The sequence below is a fragment of the Rana temporaria genome, chromosome 12, assembly GCF_905171775.1.
Source record: "Rana temporaria chromosome 12, aRanTem1.1, whole genome shotgun sequence".
NCBI lineage: Eukaryota > Metazoa > Chordata > Amphibia > Anura > Ranidae > Rana > Rana temporaria.
Genome location: NC_053500.1, coordinates 51,616,530 through 51,643,455, shown reverse-complemented (window position 1 = coordinate 51,643,455; position 26,926 = coordinate 51,616,530). Strand labels below are relative to the sequence as shown.

Sequence of the window (26,926 nt, the reverse complement as noted above, 5' to 3'; positions counted from 1 at the left end):
TATCGTCCGCGAATAAAGAAACGTTATGAGCGGATCCCTCAACATCCACGCCTCCTATATCTGGATGGGAGCGAATCGCCTCCCCTAAAGGCTCCAAGGCTAAAATAAATAAGAGAGTTGAGAGTGGGCATCCTTGACGGGTGCCCTTCCTGATAGAAAAAAGGGAGGATTCAAACCCATAGTATTTAATTTTTGCCTGGGGGAAATCATACAAATGCCGTTAACCAGTGTAGATACGAGACGCCGAAACCATAATGAAGGGGCACAGACATCAAGTAGGGCCACGACGAAGGCTTTATTCACATCGAGGGATAAAAGCATCATCTTCAAAGAGCGATGGTGAGCGATGTGTTGCAGCAGTATGATTTGTCTGATTGCATCTCCAGCCTGGCGTTGAGGAATGAACCCAACCTGGTCTTTTTTAATTAAGCGAGGAGGAACAAATTTAGGCGATTAGCCAAGAACTTAGTGAGGATTTTCATATCTTTGTTGATAAGCTAAATGGGTCTAAAATTGGCCCATGAAGAATGATCACGATCAGGTTTTGGTAACATGACTATATTAGCAGTCAAGAGGTCAGTCGGAAAATGACAACCATTTTTGACCGAATTATACATAGCTCTCAAATAGGGAGCTAAAACGTCTGCCAATTTTCTATAATGAAGTGCTGTAAAGCCATCAGGGTCTAGCTTTTTACCAACTTTCTATTCCTTAAAGTGGCGTTCCAGCCTTTTTGTGTTTATTAAAAGTCAGCAGCTACAAAAAGTGTAGCTGCTGACTTTCAATAAACAGACACTTACCTGCTCCACGGTCCAGCAATGTGGCTGCCCGGAGCGTCGCTCCTCTCCCCCCCCTCCGTCGGCACCAGCTTTCGGCTTCACGGCCGGGCACTCACTGCGCATGCGCAAGACTGCGCTCTATGAGTGGACAGGCGATCTCCTGGGACCCATCATGTGTCCCAAGAGATCGCCTAAAGGGAGGGGCCACCTAAGGCGAGGGAGGAGTCGCCTAGGCAGTCCTTGGGCATGTGGCATGTAAGGGGGTGAGGAGTGCCTAAAGCGGGAGTGATTACGCTTTAATGCATTGTAAGACCTCTGATAGTTGGATATCACGATCCATAAGGGCCGTAGATAATGTAGGCAGGGTGAGGCATTTGCGTAATTGTGGGCTGAATACAATCTGGTAAATCTATGGCGGAATTCGTGTAAAATCCTAGTTGGGTTGCTAGTGAGAATGTTATGGCGGATACGTAAAGTGATGGAAGTGAACTTGGGGGTAAAGGTACACAACCTATTGGCCAGCGTCGCATTCGATTTATTCGCTTTGGCATACCATTTCTGGCGGGACCATCGTAAAGTGTGTTTGGCATTATCAGCAAGACATAGATTCAATTCCGTGTGAGCCTGATCCAATAGTTTACCGTTAGTGGGAGTAGGATATTGTTTAAAAGTAGCAGAGATTGACTCAGGCAATATTCTAAATCACATTTGGGCTTTTGGCGCTCTCGTTTGCGTTTCATAGCTAATTGAATGATGTGGCCTCTGAGCACTGCCTTATATGCCTCCCAAAGAGTCACAGGAGAGGATACAGATGCAGAATTAAGGCTAAAGTATTCCGCGAAAGTTTTCAAGAGGTCTGCCTGAATATCTTTAAGAGACAAAAGGGAACCCCCAAACATTATGAATGTTTTTTTTAGCAGAAACCCTAGAGAATACAATTGCAGTCATTGCAACTTTTTATCTTGCACGGTATTTGCGCAGCAATTTTTCAAACGTGTTTTTTTGGGGGGAAAAAACAGTTTCATGCTTTAAAAAAAAAAACAGTAAAGTTAGCCCAATTTTTTTGCATAATGTGAAAGATGAAGTTACGCAGAGTAAATAGATACCTAACATGTCACGCTTTAAAATTGCACACGCTTGTGGAATGGCGCCAAACTTCGGTACATAAAAATCCCCATAGGCGACGCTTTAATTTTTTTTACCGGTTACATGTTTTGAGTTACAGAGGAGGTCTAGGGCTACAATTATTGTTCTCGCGGGGACAGGGGCACTTTAAAATATATATATATATATATATACAGGTGATTCTCAAAAAATTAGCATATTGTGATAAAGTTCATTATTTTCTGTAATGTACTGATAAACATTGGACTTTCATATATTTTAGATTCATTACACACATCTGAAGTAGTTCAAGCTTTTTTATTGTTTTAATCAGGGCTGTGGAGTCGGTAGATAAATGTTCCGACTCCGACTCCGACTCCTCAGTTTTATGTACTTCCGACTCCGACTCCGACTCCTCTGTATTAATATGCGAATGTATTTTATACATTCTTTGAGGGAAAGAAACGCAACCACAGGACTACTGGCTGGGAAGCCAACAGTCTACTGTATTGCACAGTTTAAGCAAAAGACAAACACAATGAAAACAAAGTTTTATAAAAAAAAAAATATTAATCAATCAAGTGGCTGGATAGTAGCAGCAGGCATAAACATCAGGAACAGGATTTTTACCAGTTCAAAAATACAAACCACATTATTTGGTTGTTTTAGAACAAAAACAAAGCTTATCTATAATGAACCAAAAACAAAATCTGTAAAACCTAGAAATGGTTTATATTAATCTTGAAATGTAGTTCTAGGCTTAGCAAATGCAAATCAATTCAATGTAGAGTTCTAAGGAAGAGAATTGCCTCTGCCAGATCCTCTTTCATAGAGGCTCTTAAGTCAGACTTTATTATTTTTAGGGCTGAAAATAATCTTTCGACACTGACTTGGGTGGGTGGCATTGCAGTAACTATTCTGGCCACATCACTAACGATCTCTGGATAAACAAGGATGGCTTTTTCAACAGTGAGTTTTGATGAGCGATCATACTTTTCAACTTCTTTTAGTGCTTTATAAAACTCCTGTTGGAATTTTTTTATTTGGACACTTACTGGTTCTCTAACATGCGTTCCCTGTAAAAGCAGAACACAACACTATGGAAAGTATAAGTATTGCAGCTCCTAATTGTGCGTTGCGTGCCATATAGTGAAGCACATGAAAAGCATGCTTCTTCACGGTCACTTAACGTGTTCGTTTTGCTGTTACGTGAGGCACTGCATGCATTGGTCTTTATTCTTACAGTAGAGAAGTCATTAATTATAACTTTTTGTGAATTGGGACATTTAAACTTGCTTTTTTTTTTTTTTAATTCCAATCTAAATTTAGTAGGAGTCGGAGTCGGTGCATTGTTTGCCGACTCCGACTCCAGGTACCCAAAATTTCCCCCGACTCCTCGACTCCGACTCCGACTCCACAGCCCTGGTTTTAATATTGATGATTTTGGCATACAGCTCATGAAAACCCAAAATTCCTATCTCAAAAAATTAGCATATCATGAAAAGGTTCTCTAAACGAGCTCTTAACCTAATCATCGGAATCAACAAATTAACTCTAAACACCTGCAAAAGATTCCTGAGGCTTTTAAAAACTCCCAGCCTGGTTCATTACTCCAAACCGCAATCATGGGTAAGACTGCCGACCTGACTGCTGTCCAGAAGGCCATCATTGACACCCTCAAGCAAGAGGGTAAGACACAGAAGGAAATTTCTGAACGAATAGGCTGTTCCCAGAGTGCTGTATCAAGGCACCTCAGTGGGAAGTCTGTGGGAAGGAAAAAGTGTGGCAGAAAACGCTGCACAACGAGAAGAGGTGACCGGACCCTGAGGAAGATTGTGGAGAAGGACCGATTCCAGACCTTGGGGGACCTGCGGAAGCAGTGGACTGAGTCTGGAGTAGAAACATCCAGAGCCACCGTGTACAGGCGTGTGCAGGAAATGGGCTACAGGTGCCGCATTCCCCAGGTCAAGCCACTTTTGAACCAGAAACAGCGGCAGAAGCGCCTGACCTGGGCTACAGAGAAGCAACACTGGACTGTTGCTCAGTGGTCCAAAGTACTTTTTTCGGATGAAAGCAAATTTTGCATGTCATTCGGTAATCAAGGTGCCAGAGTCTGGAGGAAGACTGGGGAGAGGGAAATGCCAAAATGCCTGAAGTCCAGTGACAAGTACCCACAGTCAGTGATGGTCTGGGGTGCCATGTCAGCTGCTGGTGTTGGTCCAATGTGTTTTATCAAGGGCAGGGTGAATGCAGATTTTGGAGCACTTCATGCTTCCATCTGCTGAAAAGCTTTATGGAGATGAAGATTTCATTTTTCAGCACGACCTGGCACCTGCTCACAGTGCCAAAGCCACTGGTAAATGGTTTACTGACCATGGTATTACTGTGCTCAATTGGCCTGCCAACTCTCCTGACCTGAACTCCATAGAGAATCTGTGGGATATTGGGAAGAGAAAGTTGAGAGACGCAAGACCCAACACTCTGGATGAGCTTAAGGCCGCTACCGAAGCATCCTGGGCCTCCATAACACCTCAGCAGTGCCACAGGCTGATTGCCTCCATGCCACGCCGCATTGAAGCAGTCATTTCTGCAAAAGGATTCCTGACCAAGTATTGAGTGCATAACTGAACAGAATTATTTGAAGGTTGACTTTTTTTTTATTAAAAACACTTTTCTTTTATTGGTCGGATGAAATATGCTAATTTTTTGAGATAGGAATTTTGGGTTTTCATGAGCTGTATGCCAAAATCATCAATATTAAAACAATAAAAAGGCTTGAACTACTTCAGTTGTGTGTAATGAATCTAAAATATATGAAAGTCTAATGTTTATCAGTACATTACAGAAAATAATGAACTTTATCACAATATGCTAATTTTTTGAGAACCACCTGTATATATATATATATATATTGTTAATTTTACTTAATTTTGACGCTTTAAAAAAAAAAATGTGATCACTTTAATTCCTATTACAAGGAATGTAAACATCCCTTGGAATAGGAATAGGACATGACAGGACCTCTTTACAGTGATATGTGGGGTCAATAAGACTCCATATCTCACCATTAGGCTGGGAAGCCTAAAATAAAAAATAAAAAAATGATCACGTGCTTCCCAGCTGAGGCAGCACCGTTTTTTTGAATGCAGAGGCCAGGCGTGATGTCATAACATCGCGCCCGGCCTCCGACAATCATAGAGACTCCGGAAATCTCTATTGTCAAGATCCGGGGCCGGTGGATCCGTTCTCCGACTCACCGATCGCAACGGTGAGTCGGTAGAAGCACCGGAGGGCGGTGGGGGGGGACATCCCTTTTCGCTGCCCGTAAGAAAGATCAAGCGGCAGAACAGCCGCTATGATTGTTCTTATGGTGTAGGGAATCGCCGGCTGAAAACGCTGATATCTGAATGATGCCTGTAGCTGCAGGCATCATTCAGATATCCCCACACAAAGTCAAGGATGTCATATAACGGCCTGGGGGTGCCAAGTGGTTAAAAACCTTTACCCTTTTTTGGGGGGAATTCATACCCTGGACATTTAAGAACAACCTGTTCAGCGTCATAGTGGAATAAAAGGCAATTTTTTTTTTAATGTCTCCAGTTGAAGACCCCGTAGACTCCAAGAGGGGGAGAAAAGAGTAGAATTAAGAAAGGTCTTAGATGAGTAGGTAACAGGGGACTTTTACATTGATAATCCAGGGCATTGATCATTAGTGTCCTGATTATCAGTGCAGCCCCAACAGTGCCACCTATCAGTGCCCATCATTGCCGAATATCAGTGCAGCCTCATTAGTGCCACCTCATCATTGCAGCCTATCAGTGCAGCCTCATCAGCTCACATCAGTGAGGAAGAAAAATTACTTGCAAAATTTATAAGAAAAACTTTTCCAAAATTTTCACTCTTTTTTTAATTTTCTTAGCAACAAATTAAAACCCCAGTGGTGATTAAATATCACCAAAAGCATGGTCTATTTGTGTGAAAAAAAATATAAAAATTTCATATGGGTACAGTGTTGCATGACCACACAATTATCATTCAAAGTGTGACAGTGCTGAAATCTGAAAATTGGCCTGGGCAAGGGAGGGGGTGAAAGTGCCCGGTATTGAGGTGGTTAAGGATATCAGTGAGCGCATACAGTTGAGTTTTACTATTGTTCACTCCGCTCGGCCTATTTATGGTACATTTACGACGTTAAAAACCCGCGCATGCTCAGAAGCAAGTTATGAGACGGGAGCACTCGTTCTGGTAAAACTACCGTTCGTAATGGAGTAAGCACATTCATTCATTTCAGACAGAAAAGCGCGAATCGTCTTTTACTAACACAGAATCAGCTAAAGCAGCCCCAAGGGTGGCGTCATCCGCATGGAACTTCCCCTTTATAGTGCCGTCATACGTGTTGTACGTCACCGCGCTTTGCTAGAGCATTTTGTTAAAACGATGGTGTGTGGGCAACGTCGTTTTAATGATGAAGTTGGAAAAACTTTGTTTTTTCTACAGAAATCAAGGGAGTTAGGGACTTTAAATGAGGCCATGGACAAGGTGGGGGTATAAGGTAAAAAATTACATATTTATTTATCATAGTAGGGTATACAGCACATATCTGTTTGGAGGGGGTTGGGCTATGCGCCCTGCCAGCACGCTGCTCTTTTGTACCTCAGCTCCCGGGACAGGCAATCTTTTGGTCCAGGCTCTTTACCTGTCACATCCCATTGCAGTTTTTCCATGTAAGTAATTTAGGTGGGGCTCATCTGCCCTTCCCTATTATGATCCGTTACTACTATACTTACCTTACTCTATTTTTATCTTAGACATCTCGGATTGTCTGCCCCTGATGAGTGGTTTGCACGAAGCGCGTCGGGAAATTTAAGATACAGACATGTGACAATATCACACCAACAACTCAGAATCATTGTATCTACAAATCATGGTTTCATTGTCCCATATTCCTTTCCTCTGCAAGTGCTGTCTTATTTTTGTCATTTTTTATAATCTATGTACATATAATAATCTCTGTAATCGTATATATGTATCTACTGTGACCACTACGTGGCGCTAGGTTGCCATATACTTGATGTACCCTTGTTGCCGATTTTTGCATACGCACATTACCATGTGGTTGTAAATCTTATGAAATTATATTTATTACGATGTTTTTTCTACCAGTAGTTCTTGTCATTGATATGTGCTGTATACCCTACTATGATAAATAAATATGTAATTTTTTACCTTATACCCCCACCTTGTCCATGGCCTCATTTAAAGTCCCTAACTCCCTTGATTTCTGTTATTGAACCCGGGATGGAGTCACAATACAAGTGTCTCATTTAAAGTCCCAACCCTTCCCCCATTTTTTATCTTGTTTTTTCTACATGACGAAAAACAAAATTATTTGTTGTTTGAAAATGATCATGTGTACGCGGCATCAGAGCTGAAAATTGTGAAGTAGGATGCTTTTAAGGATTTTAGGGATCCTTAAAATGCCAGATTATTAAGAAAGGCTGAACTGTCCTTTATAAAAGCACCGCTCATATAATGAAGACTAAATATTTCCATCTTCTTCTCAAGAAACAAAACATCAATCTGATAAGTGAGCGGCTGCAATGAATCATAAAGCATGGGGCGGTAGCATCTTATCTCTTGAAATCATTATATGGATACCATAAAATCTAATTGCAATCTGGAAGAACCTATCCTCTACTCACCTTCTTGTCTCTGCAGCAGTTCTTGCCCAGCCTTATATCGTGCCTTTGCTGCCTCCATCCGTACTGGCTGTTTCTCTAGAGAGTAGACTTTCCTAAAGTTGAACTCTTCTTTTTCATTCCACCAGCCCTGTGCCAGGGCATGTGAGCAGAGCTGTGGGTGTTTCTGCCATATATCTGTGCCCACACTCAGCTGGTTAGAGATGTTTCGTGCTCCCCCTATGTAAGAGACACAATATAAATGGAACTGAGCAGGACATTTATCATTCATAATTCAACAATAGTCTATATTTTAAAATGTATAAATAAATAGCACAATGATATACATACTTTTTTTAACTACTGCATTAAAGCTCACACTGAATCAACATTAACAAAGATGAAAAAAATAAATAAAATCTTCTGGTAAAAGTATGGCTACCCTAAAAAAAAAAAAAAAAAAATGTGCAGCAGCACTTAAAGCGGAGCTCCGCCCAAAACACAGGACAGGTAAGTGTCCTAATATTAAAAGTCAGTAGCTACAGTATTTGTAGCTGCTGGCTTTCAATTTTTTCCTTGGGGCAGAACTCATTAAAGCGGAGCTCCACCCTAAAGTGGAACTCCCACTGATCGGAACCCTTCCCCCATCCGGTGTCACATTTGACACCTTTCAGGGGGGAGGGGGGGTGCAGATACCTGTCTAAAGACAGGTATTTGCACCCACTTCCGGCCACAGACTGCGGGCAGGACGTCACCTCCTGTCCTCCCCCACTCGGCTCCCAGAGCACAGCGGGAGCCAATCAGCAGGTGCAGCGCAACTCGCGCATGCGCCGTAGGGAACCGGGCAGTGAAGCCGGAGCGCTTCACTTCCTGGTTCCCTCACCGAGGATGGCGGGGGGCAGCAGAGTGACGAGCGATCGCTCGTCCTCTGTTGCGGACGGCGCTGGACTCCAGGACAGGTAAGTGTGCTGATATTAAAAGTCAGCAGCTGCAGTATTTGTAGCTGCTGGCTTTTAATATTTTTTTTTTCAGCGGACATCCTCTTTAACCACTTCCCGACCGCCGCATGTATATGTACGTCCACAGAATGGCACATACAGGCAAATGGGCGTACAGGTACGTCCTTGCCTTCTAGCGGGTGGGGGGTCCGATCGAGACCCCCCCCGCTACATGCGGCGGTCGGATTCCCGCGGGGAGCGATCCGGGACGACGGCGCGGCTATTCGTTTATAGCCGCTCCGTCGCAATCGCTCCCTGGAGCTGAAGAACGGGGAGAGCCGTATGTAAACACGGCTTCCCCGTGCTTCACTATGGCGCTGCATCGATCGAGTCATCCCTTTTATATGGAGACTCGATCGATGACGTCAGTCCTACAGCCACACCCCCCTACAGTTATAAACACACACTAGGTGAACACTAACTCCTACAGCGCCACCTGTGGTTAACTCCCAAACTGCAACTGTCATTTTCACAATAAACAATGCAATGTAAATGCATTTTTTGCTGTGAAAATGACAATGGTCCCAAAAATGTGTCAAAATTGTCCGAAGTGTTCGCCATAATCTCGCAGTCACGAAAAAAATCGCTGATCGCCGCCATTAGTAGTAAAAAAAAAATAATTAATAAAAATGCAATAAAACTATCCCCTATTTTGTAAACGCTATAAATTTTGCGCAAACCAATCGATAAACGCTTATTGCGATTTTTTTTACCAAAAATAGGTAGAAGAATACATATCGCCCTAAACTGAGGAAAATTTATTTTTTTATATATATATGTTTTTGGGGGATATTTATTATAGCAAAAAGTAAAAAATATTGAATTTTTTTCAAAATTGTCGCTCTATTTTTGTTTATAGCGCAAAAAATAAAAACCGCAGAGGTGATCAAATACCACCACAAGAAAGCTCTATTTGTGGGGAAAAAAGGACGCCAATTTTGTTTGGGAGCCACGTCGCACGACTGCGCAATTGTCTGTTAAAGCGACGCAGTGCCGAATCGCAAAACCTGGCCTGGGCATTTAGCTGCCTAAAGGTCCGGGGCTTAAGTGGTTAAAGTAGAACTATAGACAACACTTTGTTTTCATTTTGGATAGAGCAAGGGAGAGTTATGACCCCTGTAAGTTTATTTTTTGCCATCTGTGTCCCATTGCAGGGATTAATCTTCACTACCTGTCCCATAGCCAAACAGGAAGTGAGAGGAAATCAATACCTGCTGACAGCCTTTCCTGGAACTTTTTATTTACAAGTTTAAATTGGTATTTCTCGCTAGAAAATAGCTTAGACCCCCCCGAAACGCAGCAGTCATACTTACAACTGGTCCCTGCCATTCTGCCTCTGGGGGGGGGCAAGACCTGGCATCTCTCCCTGCACCTCTGGCTTTCAGTTTGGGATGAAGTGGGGGAGGTGATCGGCAGCTCTATGGTGCCCGCAGGATCTCCCTGGGGCTTGTAGTTCTCCTCCCAAGTGTATACAGTGGAGAGGGGAGGGGATCGGACACAGGCATGTATCAGTTTCACTCTTCAGTGTACAAGTGAGTTGCTCTGCTTGTACACTGTTGCTGATAGCTGCCTGGATCAGCGGCCCCTCCCCTCTCCACTGTATACAGGAGAGAACGGGAGAACTACAAGCCCCAGGGAGAACGCATGGTCCACAGGCACCATAGAGCTGCCGATCGCCCCCTTCCACCTCCCCCTGTGCTGGGGGTTGGAGGTGCATGGACAGCGGAGACCAGCCAGGTACACGGGGAACCTCTGGAAGGGGGGTGGCTGTCTTGCGACCCTGATGTAAGGGGGGGCTCTCTAGAGACCCTGATGTAAGAGGGGACCCTGATGTAAGGGGGCGACTCTCTGGGGACCCTGATGTATGGGGGCGACTCTCTGGGGACCCTGATGTATGGGGGGGCTCTCTGGGGACCCTGATGTATGGGAGGGGGCTCTCTGGGGACCCTGATGTATGGGAGGGGGCTCTCTGGGGACCCTGATTTATGGGGGGGCTCTCTGGGAACCCTGATGTATGGGGGGGCTCTCTGGGGACCCTGATGTATGGGGGGGGCTCTCTGGGGACCCTGATGTAAGGGGGGGCTATCTGGGGACACTGATGTAAGAGAAGGCTCTCTGGGGACCCTGATGTAAGGGGAGGCTCTCTGGGGACCCTGATGTAAGGGGAGGCTCTCTGGGAACCCTGATGTAAGGGGAGGCTCTCTGGGGACCCTGATGTAAGGGGAGGCTCTCTGGGGACCCTGATGTAAGGGGAGGCTCTCTGGGAACCCTGATGTAAGGGGAGGCTCTCTGGGGACCCTTATGTAAGGGGAGGCTCTCTGCGTAGGCAAGTTACGTTGGCGGGATGAATCCTATTTTTAGGTGTATCTTAGTTTGTGGGTCCAGCGCACAGATACGTTGGCGCATATTTGCACTTACGCGGCGTATCTGGAGATACGTCAGCGCAAGTGCTTTGTGAATCCGGGCCTACAGGTCCTTATACTAGTCAAACACCTCTTTTTTTAACAAGTCCCAATGTGTTTATATGCGTTTGTGCATGTTGCCCTCTGAATAAAATGCAGCCTGCTCTACTTTTTTAAACGCACGTCACCATAATGCCATGGTGTGACTTTTTTTATTGTCTATGTGTTTAGAATGCGTTTATGAACAAATCTGGTGTGAACAGGCCCTGAGTGTTAGGAGACTAAATGTTAGGAGTTATTAATTTACTTTTTACAGGTAGGGTAAATATTAGGCTGCAGGGCAGTTCAGGGTTAGTTCTTAGAGTCATGTCAGGGTTAGGAAAGGTTTACGCTGAGGACATGCCCACACACATCTTATTTAAGAAAGCCTTGGACTGTGAAGAACCGCACTGAAAATAGCAAACCGCCAGGAAATACCCTGTAATACGTGATAAGGCCATGTTCAAAGCAATATTCTGTAACTCACCAGTGATCTTCTCAGCTGCCCAGTACTGCCCAGCTGTCTCAAGCACGTATGCTTCTTGGCGGTCACACAGTAGGAATGTGTTGTGGTACATGAAGGGCTCAGGCTCCTCTCTACAGCTGCCCCCCTGACCATAACATGCCAGGAGTTCAGTTATAACCTGCACAGCAGCTTTGGCAGACGTTGCACGCTCCAGTGCTAATCTTCAGAGAGAAGGAGAAAAGCACAAGGCTGTTAAAGTATCATTGTAACATAGACTTTTGCAAACATAATTCGTCTTATTTGGCTTTTACATAATGAACAGACATCTTTAACATAGGTACATAGAAATAAAATAGTCTTGTTTCAGCATTGTAGGTGGCTTGATTTCCTCTTCTTTTACCAATCAGTTTTGTAAGGGGGATTTCACTTAGTGGTGGTGGTGGGGTTAAGTTAAGAAGAAGACGGCATATACCAATATGGATTAAGAGTCAAAAGGCTTGGAGAAGTGGAAGAAAGTTAAGAACCACTCTCCAGGTACGCATATCCACCTCTGGTGGCTTACCCAGTATGCATCTACACATCTGATCACAATGCCCCATGAATGAACAATTTTGGTCTGATATATTCCAGATGCTCACTAAATTATTCCCAGTCACCCTTTCTCCTGATCCACTCACAGCCCTTCTCAACATACGCCGTCCGATTTTAACCTCTACCCAATGCAAATTATTAATACAGATTACCACCGATGCAAAGCAAACTATTGTTAAAATCTAGAACTCCCCCTTTATACTTATTGTGGAGACTAAAATCAGGATCACATAATCCATGATCCATGCCAAAATTGAGGCCATCCACCCAACTAGAGTTCACAAATATGAAAGACTATAGCAGTGATGACGAACCTTAGCACCCCAGATGTTTTGGAACTACATTTCCCATGATGCTAAAGCCTCGTACACACGATAGGTTAACCAGAGGACAACGGTCTGAAGGACAGTTGTCATAGGTTAACCGATGAAGCTGACTGAAGGTCCTTCACGCCTACACACCATAGGTTAAATAACCGATGGTGTCAGAACGCGGTGACGTAAAACACAACGACGTGCTGAAAAAAATGAAGTTCAATGCTTCCAAGCATGCGTCGACTTGATTCTGAGCATGCATGGATTTTTAACCGATGGTCGTGCCTACTAACGATCGGTTTTGACCTATCGGTTAAGAATCCATAGGTTAATTTTAAAGCAAGTTGGCTTTTTTTTAACCCATGGTTAAATAACCTATGGGGCCCACACACGATCGGTTTTGACCGATGAAAACGGTCCTTTAGACCGTTGTCCTCTGGTTAACCTATCGTGTGTACGAGGCCTAATTCACTCTGCAGTGTAGTGGAGCATCATGGGAAATGTAGTTCCAAAACATCTGGGGTGCCAAGGTTCACCATCACTGGACTATAGCAATCATGGGTGACTTAATGGATCAGTAAAGGAAACATTTTTTTTTTGCTGAAATGACTGTTTACAGGGTATAGAGACATAAAATTAACTGATTCCTTTTAAAAATGATTAAAAATAGATAAAACTCAATCATATAATGTGCCTGCAGTTTCACTTTCGTTTTTAATCTAGTTTCATGTTTCTGTGAAGTACAGAGACACACAGAACAAAAACAAACAAACACAGGGCAGTGTTTGTTTTTAAAATGAATCTGATTGGTTCTGAGGTTTTTTTTTACACACAGTAATTATTTACACCTCCTTGATCAGGGACCACAGAGAGAAGCTCCCATGAGTTTTTTCATAAGGAAACAGACAAGCAGGAAGTGTGGAGATCAGAGAAGGATTACAGCAACTTCAAAGCAAAAACTAACAATGAGGACATGAAACCAGGATTGCAGTAAGGTACAGGAAGCTATTTAGCTAAAAAAAATTCCTTTAGTGACCCTTTAATTCCTTCCTCTTGGGTGACTTATTCCTACCCTAACGATGTCACGGTGTCACTGGATTGCCCAATCATTGTTACCTGTCTGCACGACATTCCATACCAATCCCCCATTTACCCCCCCCCCCCCCCACACACACACACTCACCACACACATTGCACGTTTTCCATGCCCTTTGCTCACTGAGCCTTGACACAAAGACTAAATGTTTAGCACCTAGAGTGCAGTTAATTTTCCTTATGGAGTATATGACACTCATTGATTTTTCTCTGTATTCTGCTCCCAACACTAGAGATGAGGTTTGAGTTGGCCACTACCATGGGTTTGAGGCAAATATTGCAAGATTCAGAGTCATGGTACCCTCAGAGCAGCCATTGTGTTGGTGATTAGAAAGCTGTTGTAGGGAATGCATTGGAAAAACAAACTGCATAGGGTGAGATTAGGTTCAGTTAATCAACTACTTTAATTCTGATTGCTTGCTCTTTAGCTTCGTAGACAAGTACGGCTTCCCCGTCGGGAAAACTGCCATGAGAGCTTTTGGCCGGGAAAACCGGCCATGTGTATGCACTATTGCAGTTTTCCCGACAGGAAAACTGCCGAAAAAAAAAAAAAAAAAGAGAACCAGCTCTCTTTTTTCCCGCCGGGACTCCCGGCGGTTTTTAACCCAGCAGTTTTCCTATGGGAAACACTGCGATGGAGCATACACATGGCCGGGATTCCCGACCAAAGCTCTCATGGCAGTTTTCCTGTCGGGAAACCCAGTCGTGTGTAGGGGGAAAAAGTTTCAGAGCAGGTTCTCGGTTTTCCCCTCGGATTTCTCGGCAGTAAAAAGGCCGCCGGGAAACCGTGTGTACGAGGCTTCAGGGTCATCAACCCCTTTGTAAAAATAAGTAACAGGCATTTGTAAAGGAGAAGGACTGGTTTGAGAAGACAAAGTGGTGTTTGTTATTTTCTCTGGTCACAATGGGTTTTCAGGCCTCACCTTACCAAATCCATGCCGAGCAGAGCCTCATGCTCTACAACAGGTTCTTTGGTCCACACTGCTTCATTCCCAATGCAGACACCCATCTCATTAGCTCCCATCTCGGCCCCCCACAACCAGGATGGGCGACTCAGGATCACAGCTAGTGTCCTTGGGGCCTGCTCCACTTCTATGTAGGTACACTATACAGAGAAATTTTAGGTACATTTATTTAGTAGAATATACTGTATGCCTAAAGTAAAAACAAACAAAAGTTGTTAGACACATTAAAGTAAATCTGTCTCAAACCTGGGTTAGTAAACATGATTAAGATAACCTTCAGTAAAAAACCTCAGGTCAAAGTGATCAGTGGATCCAGAAATGGGAAGCCTAAATTATAAGCAGATCAGTTGCTGCAGTTGCCATATGTTAATTTACAAAATAAATGAACAAGATTTGTGGGACTTTCAAGGCGCAAAAAAAAAAAACAGAAATATAGAAAAATATACATTTAATGAGTTAAAATTTTCTTAGAATAAATACAATGTTTTAACATTCACATAATGGATCATTGAAATATACAAACAGAAATGCACATCTGATTAGTCTCTACATGTTTCGCCATTTGGTGGCTTCTTCAGGAGGACTTTGATATCAGGCGCAATATGAATGATCACTAAAAATGAAAAGGTTTGACTGCTCCCACTATTGAGAAATGAGTAACAATTTTTCTAGCCATTCTCTCTTTTCCCAAGTTGTTTTTTTTTAATCAAGGCTTCAGCTACGTGCTACTGTGCTAGGCTCTTTATGCAGCTGTCCGGACCGGCAAATCCTCAACATTAGTTCCTGTGATCTTTTTCAAATACTGCTAGCCTCTCACTCATTGGTTAAGACATATGTACAGGGTTTCTATCAAGTGGCTCCTCCTGCTCAGCTGTCATGTGTCTGGCATTGAACCTAGGTCCTTCTATCTGTGGGCTGTAGCTCTCTTCCCTATGCCACTGGGGAACCTGAGTCAAGCAGCTGTAATATTGGGGAGTGTTTAGCTCAGTGGTAGATATTTTTTCAGTGAGTCCACTGCAGTCATCTATTAGGCTTCATTTCCATGGACCTTTTTACAGACACTTTTCTGAGCGTTTTTTGCAGCTTAAAAACAGCTCTCCATGTTAGTCTATTGCCTCATGCCCACCATGACGTTTTTGAGCTGTAGATGGCTGAGCCGTTTTTAAGCTGCAAAAAAAACACAGGACCAGTGCGTTCTGAAGCTCCAGAGTAGAGCTGTAAAAACGCCAGACGTTAAAAAACGCTAAAAAATGTGCAAAAACGCTCAAAAACGCTACCGCTGCGTTTTTGAGCTCCAGCTCAAAAAAAAAAAAAAAAAAAAAATTTAAAAAAAATAAATAAATAAATAACATGGACAGGCGTTTTTAAGCTGTAAAAAAGGCTAAAGAAAGTGGCTGTAAAAACGTCCATGGAAATGAAGCCTTAGGTTTTAAGGGCATGGCAGCCTGTTTTTATTAATAGGATCAAAATAAAAGTTCATACCCAGGATTCTTCTCCAATAAATGCAACAAATAAAAAAAAATACAGAGCCACCTGGCACATAGGCTTACTCTGCCTTGACTTTCAGTTCCTTGCTGCACAGGCCTACTCCGGGCCTTGACAGGATTCTCCAACCCCTGGGTTTGCTCATTTCCCCCAAGACTTCAGGACTTTCCCAGCCCCCTTGGACCTTGGTCTCTCAGACTCTCATGGCTGGCCAGCCTTTCCCAGTCCTTGGGCATAGAATCCCCCTTACATGGCCTGCAGTCTCAGACAGAGACCGCCAGGTTCTCTGACAGGGCCCTGAATCCAAATGGCAGCAACTGCTCACACTCCAACTTTAACCACCTACTGCTCTCACCAGCCCATCATTATATGGGCTGTGTGCACCTGGGCACACACCCTGCTGGCTGTCCTGTTGGAGATCCTTTTCCACCCAAGACTCTTGGGAATCTCCAAACTACAGAGCCCCATCCATAAATAGCAAACTCCAGGGAAAGCTGACAGAGCAGTTTACTTCTGTCAAAACCTAAGCTCTGTATCTTTGCAGTCAGCAGAAATGCAAACTCTGTGTCCTTTTCCTTGCCATTTCTATAGTGACAGAGCCTTACTGTATTACACAGTATACACCTGTCATAGTATCTCTACTCCTAGTACTCTCTAGCCCCACCTGCCTTCCAGCTGCAATCAATCCATAATCAGATCAGTACTTCCTATGGACTATGCCCATTTGTTGGATTTGTTTCCCTGTGTGATATACTGCTGATCTACTAAACTTCTTGACTTTGACCTCTGCCTGTTTCCTGGATTACTCTCTTTGCCCGACGATTTTACACCACTCTGCCAGCCTGTGATTTACCCTGCCTGTCCCGGACCACGCTTCTGGATTCTGCCTTTGTACCTTCCTGTCAAGACTTGTTGCTGACCCGGTCTACCTGACTATGCTAATTCCTCACCCACAAGTTTGCTTTCCTGGTTGCCATCGCTTCTCTGCAAGGCATGTGTCTTAGCTGTCAGCTGGCAGCCTTGTCCTGTAAAGGACCCTATTTGGGCTCACGTAAGGATAAGGAACACCCGAAAATCGCATTCAAATTGCCGTTTTTACGCCAAATGACGATAAGCGCCAATAAACACTCAAAAACTTGGCTCGTCAGCGTTTTTTTTGCGTTTTTTATCCGTTGAAAAAATTTTTAATAAAAGACGCTAACGCTGAAATACGCTTATAAACGCTATTGCAAAAACTTTAAAAAAAACTTTGAAAGACTCCCTGAAAAGCTACTGGCGTTTTTATAAAATTATTTTAGCGTCCAGTGTGCATGGAGCCTTAGGGCCCTTTCCCACGTACGGATCCCGTGAGGATCCGTACCTTTCTTATCCGATTGCTCAGCGGGGATCGCTCCGTTAATCCCCACTGAGTGGGTAGATGACAGGGCGGTCCCCGCACACTGTGCACACTTCCCTATGGGGGGGATCGGATGAACATGCACCGTCTGTCCGTGTTCACCCGATCCGCTCTGCAGACGGATGGAAAAATAGTATTTTCCTCCGTCTGCAGAATCGGATAATAGCAGGGGCCGATGACATCGGGTGTCAGCGGATGTTCATCCGCTGACACCCGCTATCCCATAGGAAAACGGATGGATGAAATACGTGTGAAAGGGTCCTTACTTATTATTTTAGTAGTTTTGTTTTTGGTAGTGTGGGTGTAGGTCGTTGTTTATAATATAACTTGCAATTGAGTCAACATGTATACATTTGAAAGTCTCATTGTTCTTACCAAGACCTTTGACCCTGGTGGATATGTAGCTGCAGGATAGTATACAACCTCCTGGACCTCTGTGTAAGGTCGATCAGAATTTTTTGCAAATATAACCACAGGGGAGCTTGAAGCCGGTGGAAGCGACACAAAACAGTCACATGAGTTAGGGTACAATCTTTGGGACATGGCACTGCAAAAAAATAAAATAAAATGGTGTTAGACGTACTGGTAAATTCATTGGGCCAGATTCACAGAACAAATACGCCGGAGTATCTACTGATACTCCGGCGTATTTTCAAATTTGCCGCGTCGTATCTTAACTACTTAACCCCCGGACCATATTGCTGGTCAAAGACCAGAGCACTTTTTGCGATTCGGGACTGCGTCGCTTTAACAGACAATTGCGCGGTCGTGCGACGTGGCTCCCAAACAAAATTGGCGTCCTTTTTTCCCCACAAATAGAGCTTTCTTTTGGTGGTATTTGATCACATCTGCGGTTTTTATTTTTTGCGCTATAAACAAAAATAGAGCGACAATTTTGAAAAAAATTAATATTTTTTACTTTTTGCTGTAATAAATATCCCCCAAAAATATATAAAAAAAAATGTTTTTCCTTAGTTTAGGCCGATACGTATTCTTCTACATATTTTTCGTAAAAAAAAATCGCAATAAGCGTTTATTGATTGGTTTGCGCAAAAGTTATAGCGTTTACAAAATAGGGGGTATTTTTATGGCATTTTTATTAATATATTTTTTTTACTAGTAATGGCGACGATCAGCGATTTTTTTTCGTTACTGCGACATTATGGCGGACACTTCGGACACTTTTGACACATTTTTGGGACCATTGGCATTTTTATAGCGATCAGTGCTATAAAAATGCATTGGATTACTATAAAAATGCCACTGGCAGTGAAGGGGTTAACACTAGGGGGCGGGGAAGGGGTTAAGTATGCCTGGGTGTGTTCTTACTGTGGGGGGGGTGGCCTCACTAGGGGAAAAACTGATCCTCCGTTCATACATTGTATGAACCGAAGATCAGCATTTCCCCTGCTGACAGTTTACACACACAGCTCCCGGTCCCCGCTCTGTAACGAGCGATCGCGTGTGCCCGGCGGCGATCGCGCCCGCCGGGCACACGCACGGGAGTCGGGGGCGTGCGCGCGCGCCCCCTAGTGGCCGCTCGAAGAGCGGACGTATAGCTACGGGCTCTCGCCCAGGAGAGCCGACCTGCCGCCGTATAATGACGGTGGCTGGTCGGCTAGTGGTTAATTTGTGATTCACAAACAAGATACGACGGCATTTGGCTAAGATCCGACAGGCTTACGGCTTCGTACGCCTTCGGATCTTAGGCTGCAATACTTTGGCCGCCGCTGGGTGGAGTTCGCGTCGTTTTCCAGCGTCGGGTATGCAAATTAGCTTTTACGGCGATCCACGAAGCTACTCGCGTGCGTTACGTCGTTTTTTCCCGTCGCAAAGTTAAGCCTGCTTTTTCATGGCTTAACTTTACACCAGCCATGTTAAAGTATGGCCGTCGTTCCCGCGTCGAATTAAAAAAAAAAAATTGGCGTAAGTACCTTACGCACGTCGCCATTCACAAACACGTCGGGGCGCCGTAATTTCGTGCAAAGCACGTCGGGAAATTACTAACAGAGCATGCGCAGAACGTTCGGCGCGGGAGCGCGCCTAATTTAAATGGTACACGCCCCATTTGAATTAGGCGGGCTTGCGCCGGACTTCTTTTCGTTACTCCGCCGCAAGTTTATACTCAAGTGCTTTGTGAATCAAGCACTTACGAGGAAAACTTGCGGCGGTGTAACGTAAAGACGATACGTTACGCCGCCGCATTTGTACCTGAATCTGGCCCATAATCTTTGAAGACAGCCCATTAGCGGGTTAGAGGCACCTTTCACCAGGAATTGGAACACATCATAATAAAAAAAAAACACTTCTGCAGAACCAGTAAGTAGTGAATAAGAACTGAAGGACATAGTCTTGACAATAAAAGAATATGCTTTCCTCAAAGACTACTGGAAACAGTTGCTTGTAAGCTTAAAGCAGAGTTCCACCCTAAAATGGAACTTCCAATTTTTGGAATCCTCCGGTGTCACATTTGGCACCATTCAGGGGGAGGGGGGTGGGGCAGATACCTGTATAATCTAGGTATTTGCTCCCACTTCCGGGCATAGATAGCCGCAGTATCCGCGGATATCTATGCCATATTTGGGTCCTCATCCGCCTCCCCCCGCTGTCTTCTGGGAGACGCACAGGTCCCAGAAGACAGCAGGGACCATTCAGATCGCACAGCCCGACTTGCCCATGCGCAGTAGGGAATATCACGCAATTCTACTTGAATCTGGGCCAGTGTTTGGATAAAGCAAGTGCACACTATAGAACAGTGATGGCGAACCTTGGCACCCCAGATGTTTTGGAACTACATTTCCCATGATGCTCATGCACTCATGCAGTGTAGTTGAGCATCATGGGAAATGTAGTTCCAAAACATCTGGGGTGCCAAGGTTTGCCATCACTGCTATTGAATGATATGCTTTGTTCATTTTTAATTTCGGAGGTTTACAACCACAAAGTGCGTCTAAACCCAAGGATATTATTTCAATACAGTTTTAATTTTATTTGCAGCTTACCATTTCTCTGTTTTTTTGGGGGGTTTTCCAGCGATTTTTCCCTTTTTTTTCATCTACACTATGGTCCTTCCAGTACCACACTTCCTGTCTAAGGGTGATAATGTTCACTCACTGTATTGTATCTCCAGAGGAGCAGTGTTGCACCCTGGCACAGAAGGTGCTTAGGACTACAGAACTACTCCTCCTCCCCTCTTCTCCATAACATAGGGGGAGGTGTACTGTAGTTCTATAGAAACCATCGGGTACAACGCTAACTGTGAGCAGAAACTGAGAGCATATAATGTTTTCTGCAATATTACGAGGCTTCAAAGGACAGGTATCGTCTTGCAACAAAGAGAACTAAGCTGCATCCTGTGTACCCTCAATCTACTCTTTAATTATAGTGGAATAAATGAGAGTCTTACAGGCATACATTTCCCTGAGCACAAAGGATCCTTTTTTACAACTGAAACTCTTTCATTATATAGGGCTTTCTCTGCAGACTCTAGGCTACTGCTAACACCCCGTCTGATGCCACCTTTAATAAAAGACAGTTACACCATGGTCAGGGGACGGGGTGAGCTGCCCAACTTTGCTTGTTCTGGGGTTTGGCTAATGGCTCAACTAAACTGCGGAGTGGAACCGCGGGCTGCAGCAGCAAGGTACCGTATTTATCGCGGTATAACGCGCTCCCTCGTATACCGCGCACCCCTAAAGTGGCCCCCAATCCTGTGGAAAAAAAGTTTTTTTTGTACTTACAGTTTTGGTGTCTTGCGCGGCGTCCATCGGAGGCCTCGTCGGGTCCGGCGTCCTTCTGCGGCTTCGGGTGTCCTCTTCGGCAGGTCCGGCGTCCTTCTGCGGCTCCGGGTGTCCTTCTGCGGCTTCGGGTGTCCTTCTGTGGCTTCGGGTGTCCTTCTGCGGTGGGTCCGGTGTCCTCTTCGGTGGGTCCGGCGTCCTTCTGCGGCGTCCTCGCGTCCTCCCATATACATATACAGAGCACAGTACACTCGTGTACTGTCGGCAATGCTCAAGTACCCGCGCTGACGTCCTGTACGTCCAGTACGTGAGCGCGGAAGGAGCCGAGACTGGCCGACTATACCCGAGTGTACTGCGCTCGGTATATGTCGGCGCAGTATTCAAAACTCGGCGCGGGAAAGCGGGTATCGGGAAAAAGTGTGCGGTATACGCCGATAAATACGGTATACATTTATTAGCAGTATAGCCGATGTCCTAACAACAATGTCTCATCCAGGGCCGTCTTTAATGTTGATTGGACTCTGTGCAAAAAAATTCTTGGGGCCCCCCCCCCCATGTAATTTTGTTCTCCACCTGCTCTGAGACATACAATAAATATCAGCTAGACCTAAAATCAGTTTATTGTATCAGATCAGGCAGTGATTGCGATTGGTTGCCAGAGGTTACAGCATATCATTACCTCTTACTGACTGGTTGCTAGAGGTTACAGCACACAATACGGCTCACTGATTAGTTGCTAGAGGTTGCAGCACATGACCTCTTCTTGTTGATTGGTTGCTAGAGATTACTGTAAAGTAATACTGCTCACTGATTGGTTGCTAGAGGTTATAGCACATCATCTCTTCACTGCAAAGTGAAGATATAAATATATATATATATATATATATATATATATATATATATATATATATATATATGAATGCCGCCTTTATTTACATATGAATGCCACCGGCTGCAGCTATTTACATATGAATGCTGCCGCTATTTACATATTACGGTTATTTACATGTAAACACAGGGTCTGCAGGTGAGTCAACAATATGGCAAAGCTGGGCAGCATTAGTAGCAGCACTTCACACTGAGATATCAGGACACAGCAAAGGACTTAAACTTCAAGGGACAAGGGAATTTAAACTAGGATAGTTGGCAAGTATGAGGCAGCTGCTTTGGGCTCCACAACAATGACAGGGCCCAGGGCAGCTGCCCCTTTTGCCCTGCCTTAAAGACAGCCCTGGTCTCATCCCTGCATGGCCCATTCAGCTGTCCTCCAGGAATCCTAAATATTACAGTCGTCACTGGAAAAGGAAAAAAAAACTTTTCCACATTGGAGAAAATTCCACTCAACTCCAGTCAGGGCTGGGACAAGGAGTGGGAAAAAGAACACTGTTATTTCATGTGAGGTGGAGGGGGGATTTGTGTTGGGAAGGGGGAATTTGGAGGGTGGCAGGGGATAAGAATTGTTCTAGAGGGGGAAATGAAGGGGGGTGTTAGGAATGTGATGTGGGGGTTTTGTGTTGGGGGGGATTGGGGGAAGAGGATTTGTGCTGGGAGGGGTGATTCTGGGAATTTGTGCTAGAAGAGGTGATATAGTAGAAGGGGCAGGAAATTTGTGCTAGGAGGGGATTTTTTTTTATTTGAAGGGGAGGGTAGGGATGATTTTGGGGTATTTATTCTAGGAGGGGAAATTGGGGGCGGCTGTCGGAATTTGTGCTAGTAGGGATGGTTGAGGGTTATTTATGCCAGGAGGGGAAATTGGGGGGGATTTGTGCTAGGAGGGGGGATGGATGAAGAGAATTTGTGCTGGGAGGGGGATATGGGGGGGTTTGCACTAGGAGAGGTGATATATTAGAGCGGGGAGGCAATTTGTGCTTGGAGGGAAAAAAAATGTTGGGGTGGGAGGGGAGCTAAAATTTGTGCTAGTAGGGATGTTTGAGGGGTATTTATGGGGAAATTGGGGGGGGGGGGTTTGTGCTAGGGGGGTGAATAAAGAGGATTTGTGCTTGGAGGGGTAATTTTTTGTTGAGGTGGGAGCCGGAATTTGTGCTGGGAGGGGAAATATGGGGAGTTTGTGCTAGGAGAGGTGATATGGTAGAGGGGGGAGGGAATTTGTGCTTGGAGGGGTAATTTTTTGTTGAGGTAGGAGCCGGAATGTGTGCTAATAGGGATGTTTGATGTTTGAGGGGTATTTATGAGGAAATTGGGGGGGGGGGATTTGTGCTGGGGGGATGGATAAAGAGGATTTGTGCTGGGAGGGGGGATATGGGTGGTTTGTGCTAGGAGAGGTGATATGGTAGAGGGGGGAGGGAAGAATCGCATCACATATGTGTAAAAAAAAAAAAGAGAACCTTGCACCTTTTTTGTGTGCTGCAGTGTGAAGTGAGCCCATAAAAAAATGAAAGGGCTCAAATCGCACTGCAAAGAATCGCATGTGATTTGAATTGGAATGCGGAGCGATTCCTGACCGAATCACAGAAGGTGAACCCAGGCTACCAGTTTGAAGAAATTACATTTTTGTGGATGGCGATTAGGCCCGTACACACGATCAGATCTAAATCTGTTAGAACATCGAACACTTCCCTCCCCCCACACTGACAATGCTGCTGTCTAAGGGTGCCCCTGTGCATCCTGGGTGGATGTCATATGACGTCCCTGGGCCTCCCAGGCCTGCCCGCCGCAACCCGTGGCATGCATGCCCGCCCCGACCTGCGGGTGCTGTTGCACGTGCCTGGTGGCCGCAATGTCCGCCAGGTACCCGCGATCGGCAGTTACAGAGCCAGGGACGTGGATCTCTGTGTGTGTAAACATAGAGATCCACGTCCTGTCAGGGAGAGGAGACTGATGGTGTGTCCCTTGTACATAGGTACACCAATCGGTCACCTCCCCCAGTCAGTCCCCTTCCCCCACAGTTGAAGTCACTCCCTAGTAGGGGTGTAACGGATCGTCATTGATCTGTGATCCGCACGGATCAACCTTTTCGGATCGGCACACATGTGATCCGTATGATCCGTAGATTGTGAGCTCCCTCAGCCTCCTCTCACTGCAGTACACTGACTGACAGGAAAGGAGGAGGCGGGAAACGAAACACTAGCACTCGGCCAATCAGGATGCTTAACAGAAGCGATGACCCAGAGCTGCCCTGCCTCCAAACCAATCAGCGGGCGCGTTACAAGCAAGGCAGCGTGTGTGTGTGTTTTGGCCGGAGCCGTGTGTGAAGGGAGAAGGAGACGTGCTGCGGAGCCCGGGGGGGAGGAGGGGGAGGCCGAGTGTTTGTGATTGTATTCCTGGATGGGGGAGGATGTTCTTCGGCATCCCCAGCACTGGACGAGGAGACCATCAGAGAGCAGAACACATACGGTAGTGAATACATTGTATGAGCCTGACACATCCCTCCCCTCCACACCGTGTTCCCTGTGATCACACACTCACACACACACACACACACACACTATGGGGACACCATCATACCCCACAATAATCACTGACAGGTGGAGGAAGAGCCCTGCTGTGTGTGTCAGATCATATATTTCATAGTTATTTTCAATACAAAACTGAGCTTATGTGCTTAAATACAGTATTTAGAAATCCAACGGACTGTTTAGTTTTAAAAGCAACAGCAAACCTTGCATGCTTGCTAATGTGACAGAACACCTCTGATTTTCACATTTAACATTTAGTTAAATGTGAAAATCAGAGGTGTTCTGTCACATTAGCAAGCATGTAAGGTCAGCAGGTTTGCTGCGGCTTTTAAAATGTACCATGTAAACAGTCCGTCGGATTTACATATACTGTATTTAAGCACATAAGCTCCATTTCGTGTTGAAAATAACTATGAAATATAAAACTGGTGGGTATAACACGATTTGTCTTTTTTTTTTTTTTTTGCTGATCCGAAAATGATCCGATCCGTGACTCCTGATCCGAGGATCGATCCGATCCGTGAGTTTTTTGATCCGTGGCACCCCTACTCCCTAGGGAACACATTAACCCCTTCCTCGCCCCCTAGTGTTAACCCCTTCCCTGCCAGTCACATTTATACAGTAATCAGTGCATTTTTATAGCACTGTTCGCTGTATAAATGTGAATGGCCCCAAAATAGTGTCAAAAGTGTTCGAAATGTCCGCCGCAATATCGCAGTCACAATAAAAATCGCAGATAACTGCCATTACTAGTAAAAAAAAATATATATACGCTTATTGCGATTTTTTATTTTTTTTGCCAAAAATATGTAGAATAATACGTATCGGCCTAAACTGAGGGAAATTTTTTTTTTCTTTAACCTCCTGGGACCCGCGCTATAGTCAAATGACGGCTACAGCGCGGATCCCAAAATCAAACAGGACGTCAATTGACGTCCGCCCCTTTGGGCGTTCCCCGCGTGCGCTCCAGAGCGCGCTGCGGGGAAACTCTGTGTTGGCCGTGTCCCTTGGACACAGCCAATTACAGATCGCCGCGAACGGCCAATCAGAGTGTCCGTTTGCGATGCGATCTGTGCGGCCAATGAGAGATGATCTCATATGTAAACATATGAGATCATCTCTCATTGCCGTTTTGTGTCCCTTGTACATAGAGACACAGATCGGTCACCCCCCCCCCCAGTCACCCCCCCTCCACAGTTAGAACACAATGCAGGGATACATTTAACCCCTTCCTCACCCCCTAGTGTTAACCCCTTCAATGCCAGTCACATTTATACTGTAATTAGTGCATATTTATAGCACTGATCGCAGTATAAATGTGAATGGCGCCAAAAATGTGTCAAAAGTGTCCGATGTGTACGCCATAACGTTGCAGTCCCAATAAAAATCGCAGATCGCCGCCATTTCTAGTAAAAAAAATTAAAAAAAATTATTCTGTCCCCTATTTTGTAGGCGCTATAACTTTTGCGCAAACCATATGTTTTACCAAAAATATGTAGAAGAATACGTATCGGCCTAAACTGAGAAAAAAATTGTGTTTTTTTTTTTTAAATTGGGATATTTATTATAGCAACAAGTAAAAAATATTGTATTTTTTTCAAAATTGTCGCTCTTTTTTGTTTATAGCGCAAAAAATAAAAACCGCAGAGGCGATCAAATACCACCAAAAGAAAGCTCTACTTGTGGGGAAAAAAGGACGTCAATTTTGTTTGGGAGCCACATCGCACGACCGCGCAATTGTTAGTTAAAGCGACGCAGTGCCAGAAGCTGACATTTCACCTGGGCAGGAGGGGGGTATATGTGCCCAGTAAGCAAGTGGTTTAAAAAAATTGGGATATTTATTATAGCAAAAAGTAAAAAATATTGTGTTTTTTTTAAATTGTCGCTCTATTTTTGTTAATAGAGCAAAAAATTAAAACCACAGTGAAGATCAAATACCACCAAAAGAAAGCTCTATTTGTGGGAAAAAAAGGACGTAAATTATGTTTGCGAGCCACGTCGCACGACCGCGTAATTGCCATTAAAAATGTGACAGCGCTGAAAGCTGAAAATTGGCCTGGGCAGGAAGAGGGTGAAAATGCCCGGTATTGAAGTGGTTAATCAGTACAGATGTCATTAAAAAAAAAAAAAATACATAGTAGCTAGGGTTGTCCCGATACCACTTTTTTAGGACTGAGTACAAGTACCGATACTTCTTTTAAATGTGTCCCCAAATGTCCCCCCACAGAATCACAGATGCAGCCATGTCCCTCTAGCCATGTCCCCCCACAGATGCAGCCATGTCCCCCCACAGATGCAGCCATGTCCCCCCACAGATGCAGCCATGTCTCCCCCCCCATTATCCAGCCATGTCTCCCCCCCATTATCCAGCCATGTCTCCCCCCATTATGCAGCCATGTCTCCCCCACATTATGCAGCCATGTCTCCCCCCATTATGCAGCCATGTCTCCCCCCATTATGC

At 44.7% G+C, this 26,926-nt stretch overlaps 1 protein-coding gene across 1 annotated transcript in view; it reads right to left on the bottom strand.

Moving 5' to 3' along the window:
• Positions 1–26,926, bottom strand: part of SCRN2 (secernin 2) — a 54,463-nt gene that overhangs the window by 17,657 nt on the left and 9,880 nt on the right. The window contains exons 2-5 of the mRNA XM_040331242.1: positions 17,688–17,859; positions 14,390–14,571; positions 11,488–11,687; positions 7,586–7,801 (exon numbers count right to left, since the gene is read on the bottom strand). Coding sequence (XP_040187176.1) covers positions 7,586–7,801; positions 11,488–11,687; positions 14,390–14,571; positions 17,688–17,859 — 770 coding nt within the window. The remainder of the gene's footprint in view (positions 1–7,585; positions 7,802–11,487; positions 11,688–14,389; positions 14,572–17,687; positions 17,860–26,926) is intronic.